Genomic DNA, 18,414 nt, shown 5'->3' with positions numbered 1-18,414 from the left:
TGTTTGTGTTTGATGCCAATTTGTTCCTACAGATGCAGTCAGTCAACGTATGACTTGTCAATTGCAGTCTGGGCATCCGAATTACCCATGGGGGGCTTTACCCACTAGTCCCTGACAGTCCAATAAATTGCCGTAGTGTTGCGTATGGGCCAGTCCAGACCAACGTAGTGGCCTGCATGGGTCCCAGTTTATTCAATCCAGACCGGCCTATGGCCACTTTGAAAGGTCTCGTCTGACAGGGTTTGTGTTGTGTAGACGTTACATTGCACCCGGACTTTATATGGGTTATTGATCCGGGCTCAGACAAAATTTCTCTCTTCTTGTATGGGAAACTTTTGTGGCGACAGTGGAGCAAACTGTCCCTTTGCACGGTAAATGTCAGCCGCCCATCCAGCTACGCGTTCCCCAACCGTTTCATTTCTGATTCTTTTGCGTGGATCTTTGTGCTTGTCATTGAGCATCACATATGGCCCTGCCTCTACCACTGCCAGCTTGGCAGCAAAGAGAGCTTGTTCGTGAGAGGGAAACTTTTCGGTTCGTCTCATCTCATCATTATTCACGTATCGTTAGCTAACATTGGTAGCTATGACCCCTCATTGATAGCAAACTCCATCATCAACAACCCAGATGACCTTATCCCTTCTCGTTCATTAACCACATCGCCTGATACCACATTGACGACCTTCTGCCAACTCGCTGCTCTGCGTCTCAACGCTTCAAGATCTCTAGTTTCACTCTTTGATCGCTCCAGTCAGTATGTTGTTGCAGAAGCTACGCAACATAGTCGTCTCGTTCCAAACTCCCTCTCTCATAGTCCCCATCAGGGCTTGTGGCTCTGCGGAACACACTTTCCTCGTTCATTTGGAGTTTGCGAACAAGTCTTACAGGATTCCGCCAAGCCCTTGACATCAAAGTCTCAGGTCACGGTAATCAACGACCTTGCTGAGCACGAGACATTATGCCTACGACCTTACTGCCACGGGTGGCCCAACAACCGCTTCTACGCAGGCATACCGCTGACGACTCCCAGAGGTATTGTCATCGGAGTCCTCTGCGTTTTTGATTCACAACCGCGATCAGGCTTAAACACCTCATCAAAAACCATCCTGCAAGACCTATCTCAATGTATCATGTCACATCTTGAAGACCGTCGCGTCAGCGAGCGATATCGTCAAGGAGACCGTGTTACCCGAGGTATCCGACGTTTCTTCCATGGGCGCACAACCAAAAAAGAACTTCAACGCGATCGACTGCTGGCAGTCGAACCGAGACTTCGTACTCCAGGAGCAGAGTTGAGCCCACAGTTCAACCGCTCAACTGATACCAGACGCGGAGATGACCGTTTGGCGAGCACATGTGCTAGCGCTGCTGATATCATGCGCGATGCTCTCGAGGTCGACGGGCTTTTACTGCTAGATGCTTCTCATTCTCATCGAAGTCCAGGAGCAGAGTTAAAAGACCCTATTGGCACACCGAAAGATGCCCAGCTCGCTGCTGATGATCTGTGCCCTGTGCTCGGTTCCTCCGTCACGGCCGAGTCGAAACAAGAAGCAAGTTCCTATTTCGGGCATTTGAGCCTGCAAACCTCCATTTTGAGAATATTACTCCATTATTGCCCACGCGGGACAATATGGACTTTCGATAATTCCGAAGGCGACGCCAGCGACAATCCAAGCGATGAAATCTCCTCGGAAGCCTCGGACAATGACGATATTGCAGAAGAGTCAGATGAAACATTACCTGTCGACCCAGAAACTACAATAAAACATCGCAAAAAAAGACAACAACTGAGAAGAGCTATAAAGGAACTCCTCCCTGATGCAAAAAGCGTCGCCTTCTTCCCCATCTGGAATGCCCAGAAACGGCGCTGGTTTGCTGGTGGTTTCGCTTACACTAACAAAACAAGCCGGATCTTCTCACCTAAACGGGAGCTAAGCTATTTGCGAGCTCTCGGGACGGTCCTCATGGCCGAAGTGTCGTTCATTAAAGAGCGTGAGGTGGAGCACTCTAAGCTGGATGTTCTGGACTCCATCTCCCACGAACTACGCTCGCCTCTGCATGGTATCTTCTTCGGCACAGGGGTGTTGCGTTCTAGTAACCTGAACTCCTCCCAAAACGACGCTCTTTTATCCGTTGAGGCTTGTAGCAAGACGTTACTGGACACCATCGATCAGATTCTTGACTGGAGTAAGATCAACCACTTCACAACGTCGCTTGAAAAGGGCTCTGGATACACTTATACAGACGTTGACAGCCGCGTGCTTCGTTCTTCTCGGACCAACAGTATGGAGGCTGGCATGATGAGTATCGCATCTGATGTTGATCTCCCACAGTTGATTGAGGATGTCATAGAAAGCGTGCATGTAGGACACGAGTTCCAGAAACATACGCTAGGGACATTAGGCGACAGCGTCAGATTGGTTATACACTTCGAGCCCAGTTCTAACTGGAGATTTCACACACAACCCGGCGCGATCCGACGCATCGTCATGAACATCCTAGGAAACTCACTTCGGTTCACTTCCAGTGGCGCCATCCACGTCCGAGTAGAACAATCAGAAACAAACGATGTTTCGATGCGTCTTGTGACGCTCACCATCAGTGACACAGGCTGCGGCATGAGCAGCGAATTTCTCACCAACGATCTCTTCAGTCCATTCACGCAGCAAAACATTATGGATGCGGGTACTGGACTGGGTTTGAGTATAGTCAGACGTATCACGCAGAATCTTGGCGGAAACGTCGATGTTCAGAGTTTAGTCTCAGTTGGCACTACAGTGCGCGTCACCCTGCCTTTGCAGGTAAGCGATAAGATATCCAAGGAAAAACAAGATGTGCACAAAAGCCTAGAAGGACTGAGGGTCTCTACCGTAGGGCTCCAGGACTCGAAAGCTGAGGACACTGCCGATCTTGGGTGGAATTCCTTGACGAGCGAGAAGGACTCCATTTCAACAATCTGTCAGGACTGGTTGGGCTCAGACATCGTTGAAATACCCAATGTGCAGCACCAACATCCTCATGTTGTGCTTTGTGATGAGCGCTACATGGACCGAGCGAAGCTCCTTATAGAGCAAAACAAGTCAACGTCGCTCATGGTCATTTGTGATGATCCTGTTGTCGCTCGGAAACTCGAGATGGAAAACGCCAACGTTGACAGCGACCAGGTGACTCTTTTCACACATCGACCGTAAGTCATACTATGCCAGAGGCCCGTGTTATTTATTCGTCCCGCTAACTTATAATAGTGTCGGTCCTCGAAAGCTACAGAGACTTTTATCCCTTATCAACCAAGGCGAGAAAGCCCCGAGACCAAAGTTGAGCGATTCAATAGCACCGGATATCATCAATCTTCCCGTAACTGAAGCATTGAACGTACGATTAGATCCCCCAACACCACCGGGTGCTGAGTGTGAGAAGCGAGATGGCCCTGGTGTGGATCTCCCCACACCTTTAGATTGGGTTCCGTCACAATCTCCCCGTTCACCTCTCACAACACCACTAGCGAAACCAAACCCCATCAGCAATTCAGCATCAACAGGAGAAACTTTCCTACTCGTGGACGATAATCCCATCAACCTCAAAATGCTCATCATGTTTATGAAGAAGTTGAAACTTCAGTACAGCACAGCCTCAAACGGTCAGGAAGCTGTGACTAAGTATAAGGAGAACCCGTCGAGCTATAAATGTGTGTTCATGGATATATCAATGCCGGTCATGAACGGGTTTGAAGCTACGCGACATATACGCACATTTGAGGCTGAGTGTTCTATCCCGAAGTGTAGTATCTTTGCACTTACTGGTTTGGCATCGCGCGACGCCCAACAGGAGGCAGTTTTGAGCGGTATTGACCTGTTCTTGACAAAGCCTATCGCGTTGGCTGAGATGAAGCATTTATTGGAGTCTAAGGAGTTAATTTGAGATTGGCGTTCATATAACGGGACATTAGATATACGATTGGCATAGGCGTTTGGGATAACGTGGGTTTGGGTAAATCGAAGATGTGGATGAGATGAGGGTTCAATGTGAGCATTATTCAGCGGTCTGATTCATTTGGTTAAGCGACCAAAGCTTGCGAATTCATATAATTGTACTGAGTACAACGTACTCAATGTTTTTACAATGGCTGCAATGCCAAGTTTCATTTTAATCCGTATTCTCTTATGGACATGTGAACTCAAACTTGAAACGGTAAGTAGGCTTTGTGTCTGTCTGGTTGAGAAAAATGAATAGCAAAACGTACCAAGTCTCAATACTGTTTCAATTTGGAAAATAGTATATAAACCATATCAGAAGACACGTAAGTTCAAATCACTCTTCTCAGGATGACCCACTATAATGCCAGCTCCTCGTATATGACACGTTGAGGACTGAAAATTTTCAACTTCCTACATACTCAGCTAGTGACAACATCTCTACAAACAACAAAGACATTTCGATCCACAGAACATAAAACACAATGCATCTCGATCACAAACTGCCATGGAAGACTATCGCTTCTCATTTTACCCTGGCAAGAGATGGATCAAGTGCCAACTACAACTTGGTAGCTCTCGGACTACCTTCACAGGATGCAGCTCTTGGACACTTTAGCCGTGTCTTGATGGCGACCATCGAGGAGTTCTCCAATACCGAAACCTCAAAGATCATCCCGGATCAAGACAACGGAAAATTATTCTCAGACGATGTACTCAACTTTCCAGAGCACCATTTCGGCCTAGGCCCGCACGATACGAACTCGGCGTTAAACAACCCGTTAGATGCAAAACACCAGGACTTGAAATATTGGAAGGGACGAGCGTCTACTGCCCCAGAGTATGGCGCAAGCTATAGCACCGCAGATGGCGACTTGGCCGATGCAGCCAAAATGTTGGTTATTACTGCTGCCGTCAGCGACAGCCAAGCCATTCGTCGCGAGGCCCTATCCGCTCTTTGTCAACTCTCAGCACATGTTCCCATGTCTGACTTGCGAGGCTTGAGCTGGGGTCACGGGTTCGGCCTAAGTCTTGTTGCTTCTGAAGCATTAAAACTATACGTGCTACTGAACTTGATAGAAGCAGTCCAGTCTCGTGGTGCACAGCAGGTCTCACTACTGAGAGTTGAGATACTGCTAAATGCTCTAGGCAACTATGCACTCCAAGACTATGACTTTCCTGCGCAAAATATTCCGCATCGCGCTTTCTGGAATTCTTTAGGGATTACAGAGTATTGGGCCGGCCGACAGGCAAATGGAATTGGGGAAAGTGAAGAACCAGTTGTGGACCCTCTGGGGCTTGGGGACGATGAAGTTCATCAAAAAGCAAGGATTGATCTTAGAAAGTACTTGAAGGATTGTTTTGCAATCTTGTACGTCTATGACGTGTTCCTAAAACAGATTATGAATGAAGAAGAGCGTAGGGAGTTTTGGTTATATGAGATCAGTTCGTGTTTTTGGTTTAGCAGTAGTTAAATTGGAAGTCCGTTACCCATACTTAAAGATGTAGACTACGACATGAATAGGGTCACGGGCTCCGGCGATATACCCAGCGCATTTGCCTTTATTAAAGCCGATGTGGCCTGGTTTGTCGTGGCATCTTTGGACGTACCCAGATAGCAACCAGACACTTACTTAATAGTTGCAGCTTCACGCCGAACCAGTTGGTTCAGATTGCGGAAATGAATAAAAAGACAATGTTTAGCATCACCAGATTAATTAGAAGCCCTGAAAGCTGAAAACAACTACAGAGATACCCAACAGGCATCGTTGGCTTATTGAGCAAAGCTGAAAGAAGGCAGAATAAGGATACGCTAGTCTCACTATTTCCTCTGAAGTTTTCCTTTTACCATAAAGGTAAAGTCTTTGCCATCCCCCGCTCCATAACCCAAAGGTCAATAAATCCTCAAGATCTGGGTGAAGGATCAGTTGCAAGAGCCAGTTAGTGACGCAATCCAGTGGAAAGGCGTCGACCATATCGGTCTCAGAGAACTGCTAATGTGTTCCTCAGTAGGTCCGTCGGAGTGCCATTGTACCCGTGCGACAAATACTCGGAGACTTATTAGTTGCACCGCTTGAATAACCCACCGAGTCCGCTAGGCCGGACTAAAAATGACCTCGAATGGCGGAACTCCGCCATATCAATCAAGGTGATTATCAAGCTCGGTCCAATAGTCATCCAAGCTTTATGAGCGAATTTCATGCAATAATCATAGACATGCAAGGATTCAGAGGTTTTGAAAAGCGGCAGATGACACAGGAGCAAAGAATCATGATCGTGTCGTGTATAAAAGCACCTGGGTATGTGTCTCAAATGTCCTCTGATTTACTCATACGACTGATTACGAACATATCCACCCTATACAGTCCAAATCACCACGTCTCCTACTTTGAACAATATTATGGCTTCACTTACGTATCTTGTCACCGGTGCCAACAGAGGTAGAATCTCAATCCTACCTATAAACTCCTTTTGCTCACAGAATGCAGGTATTGGAAAGGGACTCGTCGCATCCTTTCTCTCTGAGCCACGAAGTATCGTTATTGCGGCCGTACGCGACCTCGAGCACGAGTCATCCCAATCACTTCTACAGCTGCCTCAAGGTACAGACAGCAAACTCATCAGGGTCAAGGTTGATGCAGGAGATAGCCAATCAATCCACAACGCATTTGAACATCTCATCAACGATCATGGTATCCGGAGTCTAGACGTTGTAGTCGCCAATGCGGGAAAAGGCGGTGCAAGCCGCAAGCTCCACGAAACACCGCTATCAGAGATGCAGGAGTACATGAGCACTAATGCGTACGGAGTCGTTGAACTCTTCAAATCGTCGCTTTCTCTTCTGGTCAAGTCGGAGAAGCCCACGTTCTGCGCGATCACAAGTGGTATCGGTACAAACAACAATATTGATACTAGCTTGCCCTTGGCTTGTTACGCCACGAGCAAATTGGTGGCAAACCACTTTATAAGATGGCTTGCCGCTGAAAATTCGGGACTGACCATTTTTGCATTGCACCCCGGGTAAGTGATGTTTATCAAGCTTTCTGCGATAGAACTTGTAACTAACCGAGGTTTACTCAAGCCTCGTCAACACTGAATTGACAAAGGCGACTCTTCAAGATATCAAGAAGTTGAATCCCGACATCGACGTCAATCTCTTTAAGCTTATTTCTGTCGAAGAAAGTGCCCAAGATTTGAAGAAGCTGGTTAGTACAACCTTGACAAATTCTGAGGATACACATTAACTTATTGGCGAAATAGATTGTTGAAAGTAGCCACGAGGAGGCACATGGACGTTTCTTGTCACATGATGGAACCATAATTCCTTGGTAGGACGGAAGACTATAGAGGACTTTGGTTGTACATGGCAGGCACTAGGATGAACAACCCTCCGCTTTGTCTGGTGAGAATGTTGGTTTTTGCTAGAAATGATAACATAGAGAAGACCATAGCACTACCAACCCTCTTCCCTTTAGCTACACTATAACTTTGGCTTCAAAACAGTGCGGCAGTGAAACACGAAAATTAAAATTTGTTGATGATGATGATGATGATGAATAATTGGCACGCGGCAAATACTTGTTCGGCGAAGTTCTATTGTCCATTGTAGAGTCTAGACCTATTAAGGTAGTGGTATCATATAATCATGGTATAAGCCCTATTTTTAATGCCGAAGTGATAAACTTTCTCACATGCTTTTAGCTATTATTGTTTCTCTAACGATTTTTACATAAGCTAGGAAGATCCCAAACTCAATGGATAACGTTATCGTGACTGTTTTACGTTCCCCACCCAGTGGGTAGCGGCTTAGTATAAATAACGAGCTTCATCACTTTTATACTCAAGGTAATCAATCCATCACCATTCGGTTGCCACATCTGAGCATTCAATCTAAGTAAGCTCCCTTTCAGAGAACTTCCATCTTGATAATTCTATCAGCTTTTGCTTGTTCAGGACACCCACTAATCAAGCAAGACTTTAGAATTCCTCCATACAATCCACCAAACCGCAACACGACATGTCTGGCCTTACCTTCAAGAACCCTCCCGGCGCCGCCGAGAAGCATAGCGAGCTGGGTCATTACTCTCAATCGGTCGAACTTGATAATGGCATCGTGAAGTGTTCGGGCCAGGGAGGATGGCACCCCGAGACAGGCGCCCTGGACGCCAATGACAGCAACAAGCAAATCCAGTTGGCTATGGAGAATGTCGATCTTGTGCTCAAGAATGCTGGACTACGGGGATGGGAGGATGTTTACCTGCTTCGCTCATACCACTGCGACATCCGTTCTTCCTGGGAGCCTACTGCCGAAGCTTTGAAGAAGCGTATCCCGGGTCATCGCCCTGTGTGGACTGCTGTTGCAGTGCCTCACTTGGCCTTCCCTTCAATGCTGATTGAGCTTGAAGTTGAGGCTAAGCGCCAACAATAGAGCATCTTTAGCTGGCAAAATACTAAAAGGACATAAAATAGCAGGACAGATATTGAGGTTTTTATGAGGATGCCGACCTACTTTCTCAAACCTGGTGATGTTTGTATCGCGATGTTGTCATCTCATTTGTGATACTCAGAAAGCAGAGGACTCTTATCAATTACCTAAACTCTAAAAATAATATTCTAAAGACGAATTAATACCTTGCAACGCCACGATGAGAGAAACAGCAGGAACATCAAAACTCGGACATGTCTGCACATCCAACATCAACCCCAAACCGTTTGGAGACCTCCCTAGTCGACTCTACGCTATCTTCCTGTTCACTTCCTGTACCATCTGCACTCTCAGAGCCACTTGTATGGACCTCAGAAGACTTTTGAGTGTGCCACCACCCAATGCTAAACACCCACCCATCAAACACCTCTTCCAACTCTTTATCAGTCATGTACTCCGCCCCACGGGGTATAATCCCCGAGTTTGGATCACAAAGCTGGGAGCCAGCTAGAAATCCCATTGTGCTTGCAATACTGCATGGATTTCGAGGGAGTGTTCCGTCCATTTTGACGAGAAGATAACTTGCTAGTCCCAGAACTGCCATGACCCCCAGCAAGATCTGAAGTATGAGTTTTGAAGTTGGGTTGATTCCTAATCTGATGCCATATTCGTATGACTTTCCGCTTATCTCGGTCCTGTAGGATGATGGACTTGCTTTTGAAGGAAACGCTTCTGCTGTCATAAGCCTAGCTTCCGTGGTCGTATTTGCTCGAAAGTTGCGGTCAATAACAGCCCTCATGTATTGAGCATAGTTGCTTCCAATGGCTTGGATCAGTCTTTTCACATTCTTTGGGCCGACTAGATCTGTATTGTTCAGTCTATTACCGCCATTGATCAATTCGTCGAAGAATTTATCGTAACTGGTGTTTTCTTCCGTGTCTCCGCCGATAAAGTCTAAACCAATTCTGAAAAAGTTATGAAGTCTGTAACCCATCGCTTGAGACTTTGAAGTTTCGTTCGTCCACCTCCAAGCCTTATCAAGTTCCAATTTTGGTGGACTTTCCTTGTTGATCTGGCGCAAGGCAGGATTGCCTTTATATGTCACGTTGACGGGAATTTGCTCAATGCCCTGATAACAGGCTAATGCCGTCAAATTCCACTTGGATGGATATATGCCTCCTATCTGCCCGAAGAAAATACCGATAGATGGGCACTCGGCATCAGATGTACCAGCGGTCGTGTCCAAATCGATGTACTTGCCAAACCAGCCATACGGTGTGGATCCCATGGCTGCATCAGGATCTGGCTTGCCTGAGAGAGTGACGTTGGCCTTAACAGATATGTTGGCCATCTTGTTGACTTTGATGTCGCCACAATTGTAGGGAGCAAGGAAATGCGCAGATATGTAGTACTCTTCTTCCTCTTTTGATCTGTTAAAGTTTGACGTAAAGCTATTCTTCGGAATGGTCGTACAATTGAGAAATGGCCGTAGGGCACCGACTCTATAAGTATAGTTCAAAGACTGGTAAACATTGTCGGATGTTGGATTTTGAGACTCAGAGAGCTCGATATCGGGGAGGACAATATCTTCCCAAATGCCCAAGGATGCATTGGCGCCACCGTTACGAACGATCTCCAGAGCTGAAGAAGCACCTCCATCATTCTGACTATTTGTGGGCCATGATGCATGCCAGTTGTTAACTGTCACCGAAGACGGCTTCAAAAGAAGGACATCTTCATTAAGGATCCACAGGCCAGAAACGACAATTGTAAGAAAACTACCCAACAACGTCGATATGTTGGAAGCAGCAGAACCAAAATAACCAGCTCGAAGGGTCTTGAAAATGATGGAGAATGGAGACACAGACAGTAGATGAAACAAAATACTCCTGTTGGCCGGGACCCTTCCAGCTCGAAGGGCACTATAGGGGGCAATTGTTGCTATGGTGAAATCGAGACTGTTGAACATGGTGGCAATAGCGAAAACTACTGCTGTCGAAGAGATGCGAATGACATATGACAAATCTGTTGAATCGTTCTTGTGCATATCAACAAGACCCTGTCTCTGATTCGAAAGTTGATGGAGAAGCTCGAGTGCAGCTATGGCCAAGATGGGGAAGGCGATTGTTGCAATGACAAATGGGAGGCTTCCAGTCAAAGGTAACCAGGCTTTAGCCTTTGAAGTATCTTTAGAGGTTGTAGTACTCAACAACAGATCGCTGTCGGATATTTCAATACTTATGTCGCCGCTGCCGTTGGTGTTTGCCTTGAATTGAGCTTCATTCAGCATTGCACCCATCTCTTTTTCACTGGACCTGCCCGAGTTACTCAAGAGATTTCGCAAAATGGGGCTGTTTGTTAGGATAGCAGCGTATCCAGCAATAGAGCCACAGAATGCACGAATCGAAAGCTTCTGAGGAGTTGTAAACAACAATAGTAAGCAAATAACTGCCAGCGACGTGAAACCTGAGAACATGGCCCAAATAGCTGCAGATCTTGTGTGTAGCCTGGGTTCGCTTACACTACCATTGACAGTGCTGTTTGATGTTTTGTCAATAAGGAGTGAATCTCGGACTATTTCGTTCAGCACCCCACCAAGGACGGTGATGGAAGTGTTCATAAAAGCAGAAGAATTCAAAAACATGCTTGGCTCAAATTTCTCTCCCGTTGCCACGGCCATCAGCTGAAACAGCGCCTTGCTTCGGTCTTGACTGGTGTCGAGAGTTTGGCCAATGACTGTCTTATTAACAACCAAAGGCGAAAATGATTCAACAATATTGGCATAGAGTATTTCCGCAAGATAAGGACTCGTTAGGTTGCTTAACTGCGTACCTCCCCCCTTCAAAGCCGTGTTTGAGATTGTTGCGTCGCCCGTCAGAGGATCGTATGTCGCGTTGGTTGACACCATGTTATATCCGATTTTGCAGATAAGAGAAGTATAATTAGTTAGCTTTGATGCTTTGAAACTTCCCTTTTTAGTGACTACCGTCTCGGTGTCGTACTTGGCCGCTGTGATGACGTGTCTCATGTCGTATTCTTCAAGGGATTCAGGCGAATCGAATGAGTGTCTTACAGTCTCATTAAACCCGGTTGAGCAATTGAGGCGACGAAACGAATAGTGCCAAAGGTTTTCTCCACAATAGGTTTGCTCCGTTGTGGTGCTTGAACATTGATTGGTGAAACGATCATCTCCTGCAGAGCACGTCGCTGACTTGTATGAATACTCGAAAGTCTCATGAAAGTGAGCGAAAGGCTTAGCTATCAAGGTGGCTTCTTCGCAGGTGATGTTCGGGACAAAGACTACCACCGGCGCTTCGAGCGATGAAATATTCAGTAATGACTCGGCCGGTCGGAACTGCTGAGTTACGAGCCCGCCCTGAGTTTTCCAAGTTTCATGTTTTACTGCGCCGTTTAGACGTGCGAGATAATTCCAGACAAACTTATCTGACCCACCACCAAAGACGGGTGAATCGGGAACCATATTAAGGCCACGAAAGCGGTATGGTAATGTCCAAAGTTTAGCTGTATCGAAGGTATCTTGGTACGTGATATCATAAGTTCCATGATGTGTAGAAGTTTGAACGACGAATAATGTGGTTGACATAAGAATGATAGCCTTGAGTAGGAAGAAGGAAAATATTGTAGCGGTGACACGGTAATGGCCAAATCTGAAGGCACGGTACATAGATTCCAGTTGAAAAGGAGATATATAATCGAGAAGCAATGATTTCGAAGCGGGTACAGGGCCAGATTGAAGTTCCATCCAGGGCTGTGTCGACTTGTAGTAGTAATCGATGCGTCTCCAGAGACTCAGAATGACAACGAGCACTGCTGTTGGGCCATATGTCCAGGAATACTCACTCGAGGAGAATCTCAGTGGTAGGCCACCTTGTGCGTTTATCAAGTAGTGTAGAACAACGAGCGATGCGCTGCAGGACGCAAAAATAAAGATAAAGAGAACTAAAGCGGCCTTGGTGAGCCAAAATGATGCCTGGCTTGACCTTTCAGGTCTCCCCGCTTTAATATGCGGTGCCATTTCGACAGGGTGGTGTTCTTCAAGGTTGTTTTGCCGGGCCATAAGAGTTGTAACCTCTGGCATGGGCTTTCTAGAAGCCATGAGTTGCGAAGGAGGATGGGCGTTTGCGACAAATTAGAAGGGATCTGGGTATGTGGAAGTTATTTATTGTGAGAAGCGCTGGGTAGACAACATGATCCCACCGATTCATGGCAGGGGTGTAACATGTATATGTATGTTGGTTGTGTGCAAGACAACAATATCCACTCCAGCGGCAATTCGACATGTAGATGAGCGATAAGAACAGCGGCAACAATTGTACTTCGCTCTATAAAACCAAACAGGATATGGGGTTTTAGATATATTTTAAAATATTAGTAAAATACTTGGTAGACCTTGTTAAGACTGCTTGTCATGGTGAAGGTACCTTCAAGATGACTCCAATTCTGTTGCAAATAATGCTGACTGACGTCTTGGCAAGTTTCAGTTTCGTTCAACATGGACAAAAATAAAAATAGAAATTCATCGTTGCAACCAACAAACCAATCATATTGGGTGATATTTCCGTTTCATACATAGCCTGATATTGAGTTGGGCGGCAAACAAGCCAATCAACGTAGCTGGAATAAAGATGGAGCGGATTCGACGTGTCTGTTTCGCGACTAACTTCTTTTCCTTTTCACTACCTACCAACATTCAGCAAGGCACGCAATAATGTCTTCCCTTGATAAGTTACCACCTGAAATTCTTACTGAGGTATGAATTAACTTCTCGTATCCTTTTAGACCTGCTAATAAGCCATAGATTATATCGCACCTGCACCATGGCGAAAATGAAACGTCAGCAAACGGATGGACCCGGCGGCGTTATTTGATGTCGCTGCGTGCTGTGAACCACATGTTACATCAGTTGGTTACCCCTCTACTTTTTGAACGCATCTTCATCTACTCAGGCAGTCGAGTGAAGATCAACAACACATTCACATACTTGTTCAAAGAAACTGGGGTACAACGACTGGATAAGTTGTCATTGGAGCCTTCGCTTCGCAAAATGGTTCGCACGCTAGAGTTCAGCGTCATGCCGCCCTACTGCGATTCTTGGGGGTTCTCTGAAGGGGAATCTGAAGAGAAACACCTACAATATATTGCACGCATCTCGGCACTCATCCATAGCGCATTACCGAGGTTTCCTAACCTCACGGCTCTCAAGCTCAACTTTTGGGACATTATATCCGAATCCTACGAGGACATCGGTGATAATTTCGAATTTGACTCGCTACTTTGCGTTCAGGATAGCAAGGATATCATCCAATCATTTTCTACGGCAATATACGGATCTGGGCTTGAAAAGCTAGAAGAACTCGATCTATCATTATTCCTTGGACGCGATTACGGACACTTTCTTTACGATGAAAATGAGGTTGAAAGTTCATCGACAAGTATACTCTTCAAACAACTCAAGCGTCTAAGGGTTCATGTTGCAAACAGTACTGACGATGAATATGAAGCTAGTGAAGTCTACGGTAAATATGTCCAAGAACTACTACCTCTGGCATCGAATCTTGAGTCTCTTAGAGTCAGGAGTCCAGAGGGTTTGAGACTCACTGCGTCAGCTCTTCCACATTCTCATCTTCGACTACTCGACCTTCATACTTCACGTATAGCAGAAGAAGCACTCGTTTCGGTTATTCAGAGATGCAAATCTCTCCAAGAGGTTTCGCTGAATGATGTCATCATCGAGTCTGGTACATGGGAACAGATCTTGAAAGCATTAGGGAAGACATCGATCATAAAACTCACCATAGGGAGTTGCGGCTACGGACTCGACGAAGATCGCACCCATGAATATCTCCACTACTTGGACCAATTCCATCTTATAACGACTCGCATAGAGGATTTGAAAGCCTGCGTGGCGGTGTTTACACAAGTGCATGAGAACATACAACGGATATATGCGGGTAGCTGCGAGGTCAATACCATTACCTTGACAGCGGCTGAGCAAGCAGAAGAAGTTCGAAAGATCTTGGAAATACCTGAGGCCCGTTCGTGGCAAGAGTTTCGTCCCGACGAGGGTGATGAGAATGATTCTGAAGACGACGATTTCTGGACGACTAGTAACATCGATCTAGGTCCGAATGAGTTATTTATTGACTGACTCCTCTGAAATAGAAGGCGACGCAGAAAGGACGATACAAAAGGATCACTAGGCTAGGTGTTTTTTAAATATTATTTTAGGCGTTAAATGTTTATACCTCTCTTCCGACTTTCTGACTCGGCAATTCTGTATATTTTAATGTAGGAACGACAGCGTCTGCATGACGATCCATAGCAGGGGAGAGATTGTTGGAGGGGGCAGGCCACGGAAAAGGTTAACGGGATGTACGCAACCAACTGACAATTCCATGCTGTTGAATATAATCCCTGATTTCGGCAATATCTCACTGTCGATGTGATCAGACTCGCAGGTGGTCGCCTACTTTTACAGGGTCTGCCTGCTCTGGTATGATCATTCTTCGATATGGCGCTGAAAGCACAGGGATCTCTGGACGGGATTAACCGCTAGTCAGCAGGATTTAGCGGACAGTGCCCTGTAAGCCGACACGTCTCAGCCGTTGTGGCGTACCTACCCAGATCCCAAAGCATCACGAGGGACAGTAGTTGACAATGCCGATGACGATGATAGATGCATTCACATTTATTGTACATACTGCATAACAAGAACCTAATATTCATTATCCAAGAATTGACAGTACGTCGTGTTTACATTAATAGATACGTAGAAAGCTCTCCCAATAAAAGCGTAAGATAAACAGGGAATCACTTATAATCATCAACTCCAATAAATCCATAACATTCTTTGACCATATTTCCATTCTATCGACCGCCAGGGATTCTATTTCCAGCTTCCAGGGTATCATTCGAGTCAATTGAACATCGTCGGTCCTTGACAAACTTGGGCCACGTGTTGGTCAAAACAAGATACTTGATGTGGCTCTCCGAGTCATCAAAGATGGTCGCGTCAAAGCCTTCGGGGATGTCGCCCCAGTAAAGAGCCTTGTCGCTTTGGTTTCCAGAGTCGGATTCTGTAGACATGATACCCGTCTCGGAACCGTTTGTTGATGCGCCAGAAGACTTGACTTTGTTTGCGGTTGTGGTCATCTGGAATGTCTCAAATGGCAGAGCTGGGTCGACGGTACCCTTGTCGCCAAAGAGGATACGCGCAGAGTTCTCAAAGACTGTCTCGAGTTTGCGCTGTTGTTGGGAAGACAGATTGATTTGGAACTCGGCGTCGCGCGAGCTAACAAAGTTGGTGTAAATGCGCAGAGCACTGTTGAAGCGTTCGCGAACGAGTTCTTGCACAGCAGGGTCTTGGATCTTCTCGGGGTCGCGGACGGAAGGTGGTAGTGAAGACTTCCACTCAGCGACAGCTCTCAAGAAGGCAATGTTTTCGCCAGAAAAGTCGCGAAGGGCAGAGAATTGTTGAAGAGGCTCGGGGTTGCGCTCAAGGACATACTCGAGAGCCTCCATGGTAAGAATACTCTCACCTGAAGCGCTGCTCTTGACGGAGCCGTCCTTGGACCAGGCGGTAAGAGCTGAAGCGGCGACAGTCGTGGATCCAGTGGCAATTGACTGAGCACCATGGGTGACCGCCTTTTTGTTGAGCTGCCATTGGGCGATGGAGTCAAGGGTCTCTTGACGCAGGGTTTGGTGCTGGAGGACTTCCCAGCAGGGCCAGAAGATGGTAAAGATCTCAATGGCCATGATGGAGATGGCGAGCCTGTAAGGAGTAGAAGTTAGTTTGAGTTGGGAAGATGTTAAAGGGGATTGAGGTAGGTGGCTTGAACTTACCATTGGGGAGGAATCCAGTAGACGTTAATAGGTTCCATAGCTGGAACATACAAGGCGACGAGCCACATAGGAGTGGCATGAAGGCTGTGTGTTGGTTAGAGTGGTGTTCAGATTAATTACTTTTGTTCAAGGGAGACTCACTTGGCAATGCAACAAGCAATGGTTTGAGTCCTCCATCCCTGCGTGTCATTAATACCACGCGACTGCCAGAGGATGTAAGGGGCGACGACCCATGCCCAGATAAATTGCCAGAACACAGAGGGCCACCTAAGAGGATCAGTATGTTTGATGTCATCTGATGAGGGGAGTATGCTTACCATTCCCAACCCTTGCCCATCTGAGCCTTTTCGTACTCTTCAGTACCAGGGTGGATTTCGGTGCCTGCAAGACCCCAGCTGTGATGGAATTTCTTGGAGATGCACCACATGATGATGGTGAGGATGAACTGTTCATGTTAGTGTTGTCCATATGCTATCGCGACGAGTTAAATACATACCTGGACAGTCATGCCCAATCCAATTGTTACGAGAATCTTTCTGGTGTAATCCAGAGCCTGGAATTTCCCAAGCCAAGTATCCCGTCTCGCACGAGGTCTGCTGTAGGTCTTCTCATCCGAGGCATAAAGTTCTTTCTGCTGCTTGGCGACATGCAAAAAGCGACTGTTGGAGGCGTGAAACAAGGCGATACCGATAGGGAAGTAAATGCTCATGATCCAGTACTCGCCCTCGGGAGTAAATAGCGGGAAATAAACGTAACCGGTCTGTACGGCGCCCCAGTAGAGGTGGAGCATCATGATGGCGACAAAGGTAAGAGGAAGGTCTCGAATTCGAAGCATAGGCATGTCGCGACGGCGCCAAAGGAAGACCATGCCACTAATGACGATGAAAGTCCAGACAAAGGTCCAGACGATCCAAAAGATGCCCAACCCATCGAGGTTGGGCTCCGCCCTGGAGGAGTAAGCCATTGTTGAAGAAGATAATAAAGAAACGGTTGTAGAGATCGATGTGTGTTTCGAGAAAGGGAAGTATAATATAGTCTTTGTCTTGTAAGGAACGTGGTTGGAAGGAATGTACGATGTTGGGTATCGTACAAAATATTCGAGGTCGGGATGTTGGTTCGAAGCAAGTACAGCAGAAATGATGCACTTAAGCTTGAAGAGGGGGAGACAAATGGAAGGGCGAGTTGATGTATTATGTAGCTGCACAAAATAATGGTTTGACTGAACAAGCGGGACGGGAAGGGTGTCTCTCAGCTAACTAGATCAAGCCAACTGAAGTCATGCAACTAGCTCGCAAGGTTCCATGTCGGACAAGGGGAAGAAGATTAAAGAAGTGATCTCTTGCAGATGTCAAATGAACGGATGAGAAAGGAAAAAGAGTGTGAGAGATGAGAAAAATGGATGACCGTCTGTTTATCCCTTGCACAACAGCCCAGATCCTTGGCGCATTTTGCGCACATGTGTGTAAGCTCCGGGAGACAGATCACTAGCGGTAGTCTCTCTTTTTTACTGGGGTCAGTCGATCTTTCTCTCGTTGACCTTACTGGGGTAGGGCTACCTAGACTGAGAGAAACCTTGCAAGTCCCGATTGGTCAACCCGCAGTTCGGAATTAATTGGTGCTCAGATGAGGGACGTGCCTGGGCCTGTACCACTACCGTACATGACTGAACTGAAGGGGAAATGGACATTGACAGGTAGGTAATTGATGTTGGACCCTGGAATGATTAGACTGGTTCCTTTGTTTGTAAATTACAGATCGACGGTTCTCGTCCGATGAATGCGCAAGTGACAGATACTGCATGTCTCTTCTTTTTTTGCTGCGTTCTGCCTCTTCGGCAAGGGGTGCATGAGACAGCGATGAATTCAAGCAAGGATCGCCAGCCTGACATAGCACACCACAATTGAGTTTCTCCTGTTGCTCTGCGAGAAAACGGCCAAAACGCCCTTGCATTTGAGCTGCAAGCATCCAGCCACGAGAAAAAAAAAGATCAGATGAACATGTTTCTGTTTCTCTCTTTTCTTTTTTTGTTTATCACCGGGCCACGTTCTATGTCTCTCCGCCCTGCAGCCGCCATGACGAAGAATGACCTGAGAGTAAGTCTAGAGCATCCAACCCCGGTTAGTAAACTTTGTTTAAATCGGTCGTGAAACGATG

General features: G+C 46.5%; 7 protein-coding genes across 7 annotated transcripts; 5 read left to right on the top strand and 2 right to left on the bottom strand.

Moving 5' to 3' along the window:
* Positions 1-466: 466 nt before the first annotated feature.
* On the top strand, positions 467-3,918 carry FSST1_006960 (hybrid sensor histidine kinase/response regulator; the record flags this gene model as incomplete). The annotated part of the gene is made up of 3 exons (XM_083236525.1): positions 467-534; positions 584-3,187; positions 3,246-3,918. The coding sequence occupies 3 exons, from the start codon at positions 467-469 to the stop codon at positions 3,916-3,918; spliced, it is 3,345 nt and encodes a 1,114-aa protein (XP_083082921.1).
* A 538-nt stretch (positions 3,919-4,456) lies between these two features.
* Positions 4,457-5,446, top strand: FSST1_006959 (uncharacterized protein; the record flags this gene model as incomplete). Its single annotated transcript, XM_083236524.1, has 1 exon — positions 4,457-5,446. The coding sequence occupies one exon, from the start codon at positions 4,457-4,459 to the stop codon at positions 5,444-5,446; it is 990 nt and encodes a 329-aa protein (XP_083082920.1).
* Positions 5,447-6,372: 926 nt separating this feature from the next.
* FSST1_006958 (uncharacterized protein) lies at positions 6,373-7,216 on the top strand (the record flags this gene model as incomplete). The annotated part of the gene is made up of 3 exons (XM_083236523.1): positions 6,373-6,412; positions 6,461-6,992; positions 7,054-7,216. The coding sequence occupies 3 exons, from the start codon at positions 6,373-6,375 to the stop codon at positions 7,214-7,216; spliced, it is 735 nt and encodes a 244-aa protein (XP_083082919.1).
* A 773-nt stretch (positions 7,217-7,989) lies between these two features.
* FSST1_006957 (uncharacterized protein) lies at positions 7,990-8,400 on the top strand (the record flags this gene model as incomplete). The annotated part of the gene is made up of 1 exon (XM_083236522.1): positions 7,990-8,400. One exon carries the CDS (start codon positions 7,990-7,992, stop codon positions 8,398-8,400), a length of 411 nt encoding a protein of 136 aa, XP_083082918.1.
* A 238-nt stretch (positions 8,401-8,638) lies between these two features.
* On the bottom strand, positions 8,639-12,514 carry FSST1_006956 (DUF3433 domain-containing protein; the record flags this gene model as incomplete). Its single annotated transcript, XM_083236521.1, has 1 exon — positions 8,639-12,514. One exon carries the CDS (start codon positions 12,512-12,514, stop codon positions 8,639-8,641), a length of 3,876 nt encoding a protein of 1,291 aa, XP_083082917.1.
* Positions 12,515-13,126: 612 nt separating this feature from the next.
* On the top strand, positions 13,127-14,566 carry FSST1_006955 (uncharacterized protein; the record flags this gene model as incomplete). Its single annotated transcript, XM_083236520.1, has 2 exons — positions 13,127-13,168; positions 13,217-14,566. The coding sequence occupies 2 exons, from the start codon at positions 13,127-13,129 to the stop codon at positions 14,564-14,566; spliced, it is 1,392 nt and encodes a 463-aa protein (XP_083082916.1).
* Positions 14,567-15,285: 719 nt separating this feature from the next.
* Positions 15,286-17,224, bottom strand: FSST1_006954 (uncharacterized protein; the record flags this gene model as incomplete). The annotated part of the gene is made up of 5 exons (XM_083236519.1): positions 15,286-16,189; positions 16,261-16,344; positions 16,402-16,527; positions 16,578-16,705; positions 16,757-17,224. The coding sequence occupies 5 exons, from the start codon at positions 17,222-17,224 to the stop codon at positions 15,286-15,288; spliced, it is 1,710 nt and encodes a 569-aa protein (XP_083082915.1).
* Between the last annotated feature and the right edge of the window lie 1,190 nt (positions 17,225-18,414).

This window comes from Fusarium sambucinum, chromosome II (genome assembly GCF_050947815.1).
Source record: "Fusarium sambucinum isolate potato_lamoka chromosome II, whole genome shotgun sequence".
In the NCBI taxonomy this organism is placed as follows: domain Eukaryota; kingdom Fungi; phylum Ascomycota; class Sordariomycetes; order Hypocreales; family Nectriaceae; genus Fusarium; species Fusarium sambucinum.
The sequence above is the reverse complement of the archived record's forward strand: the minus strand, read 5'-3'. Positions and strand labels throughout refer to the sequence as shown.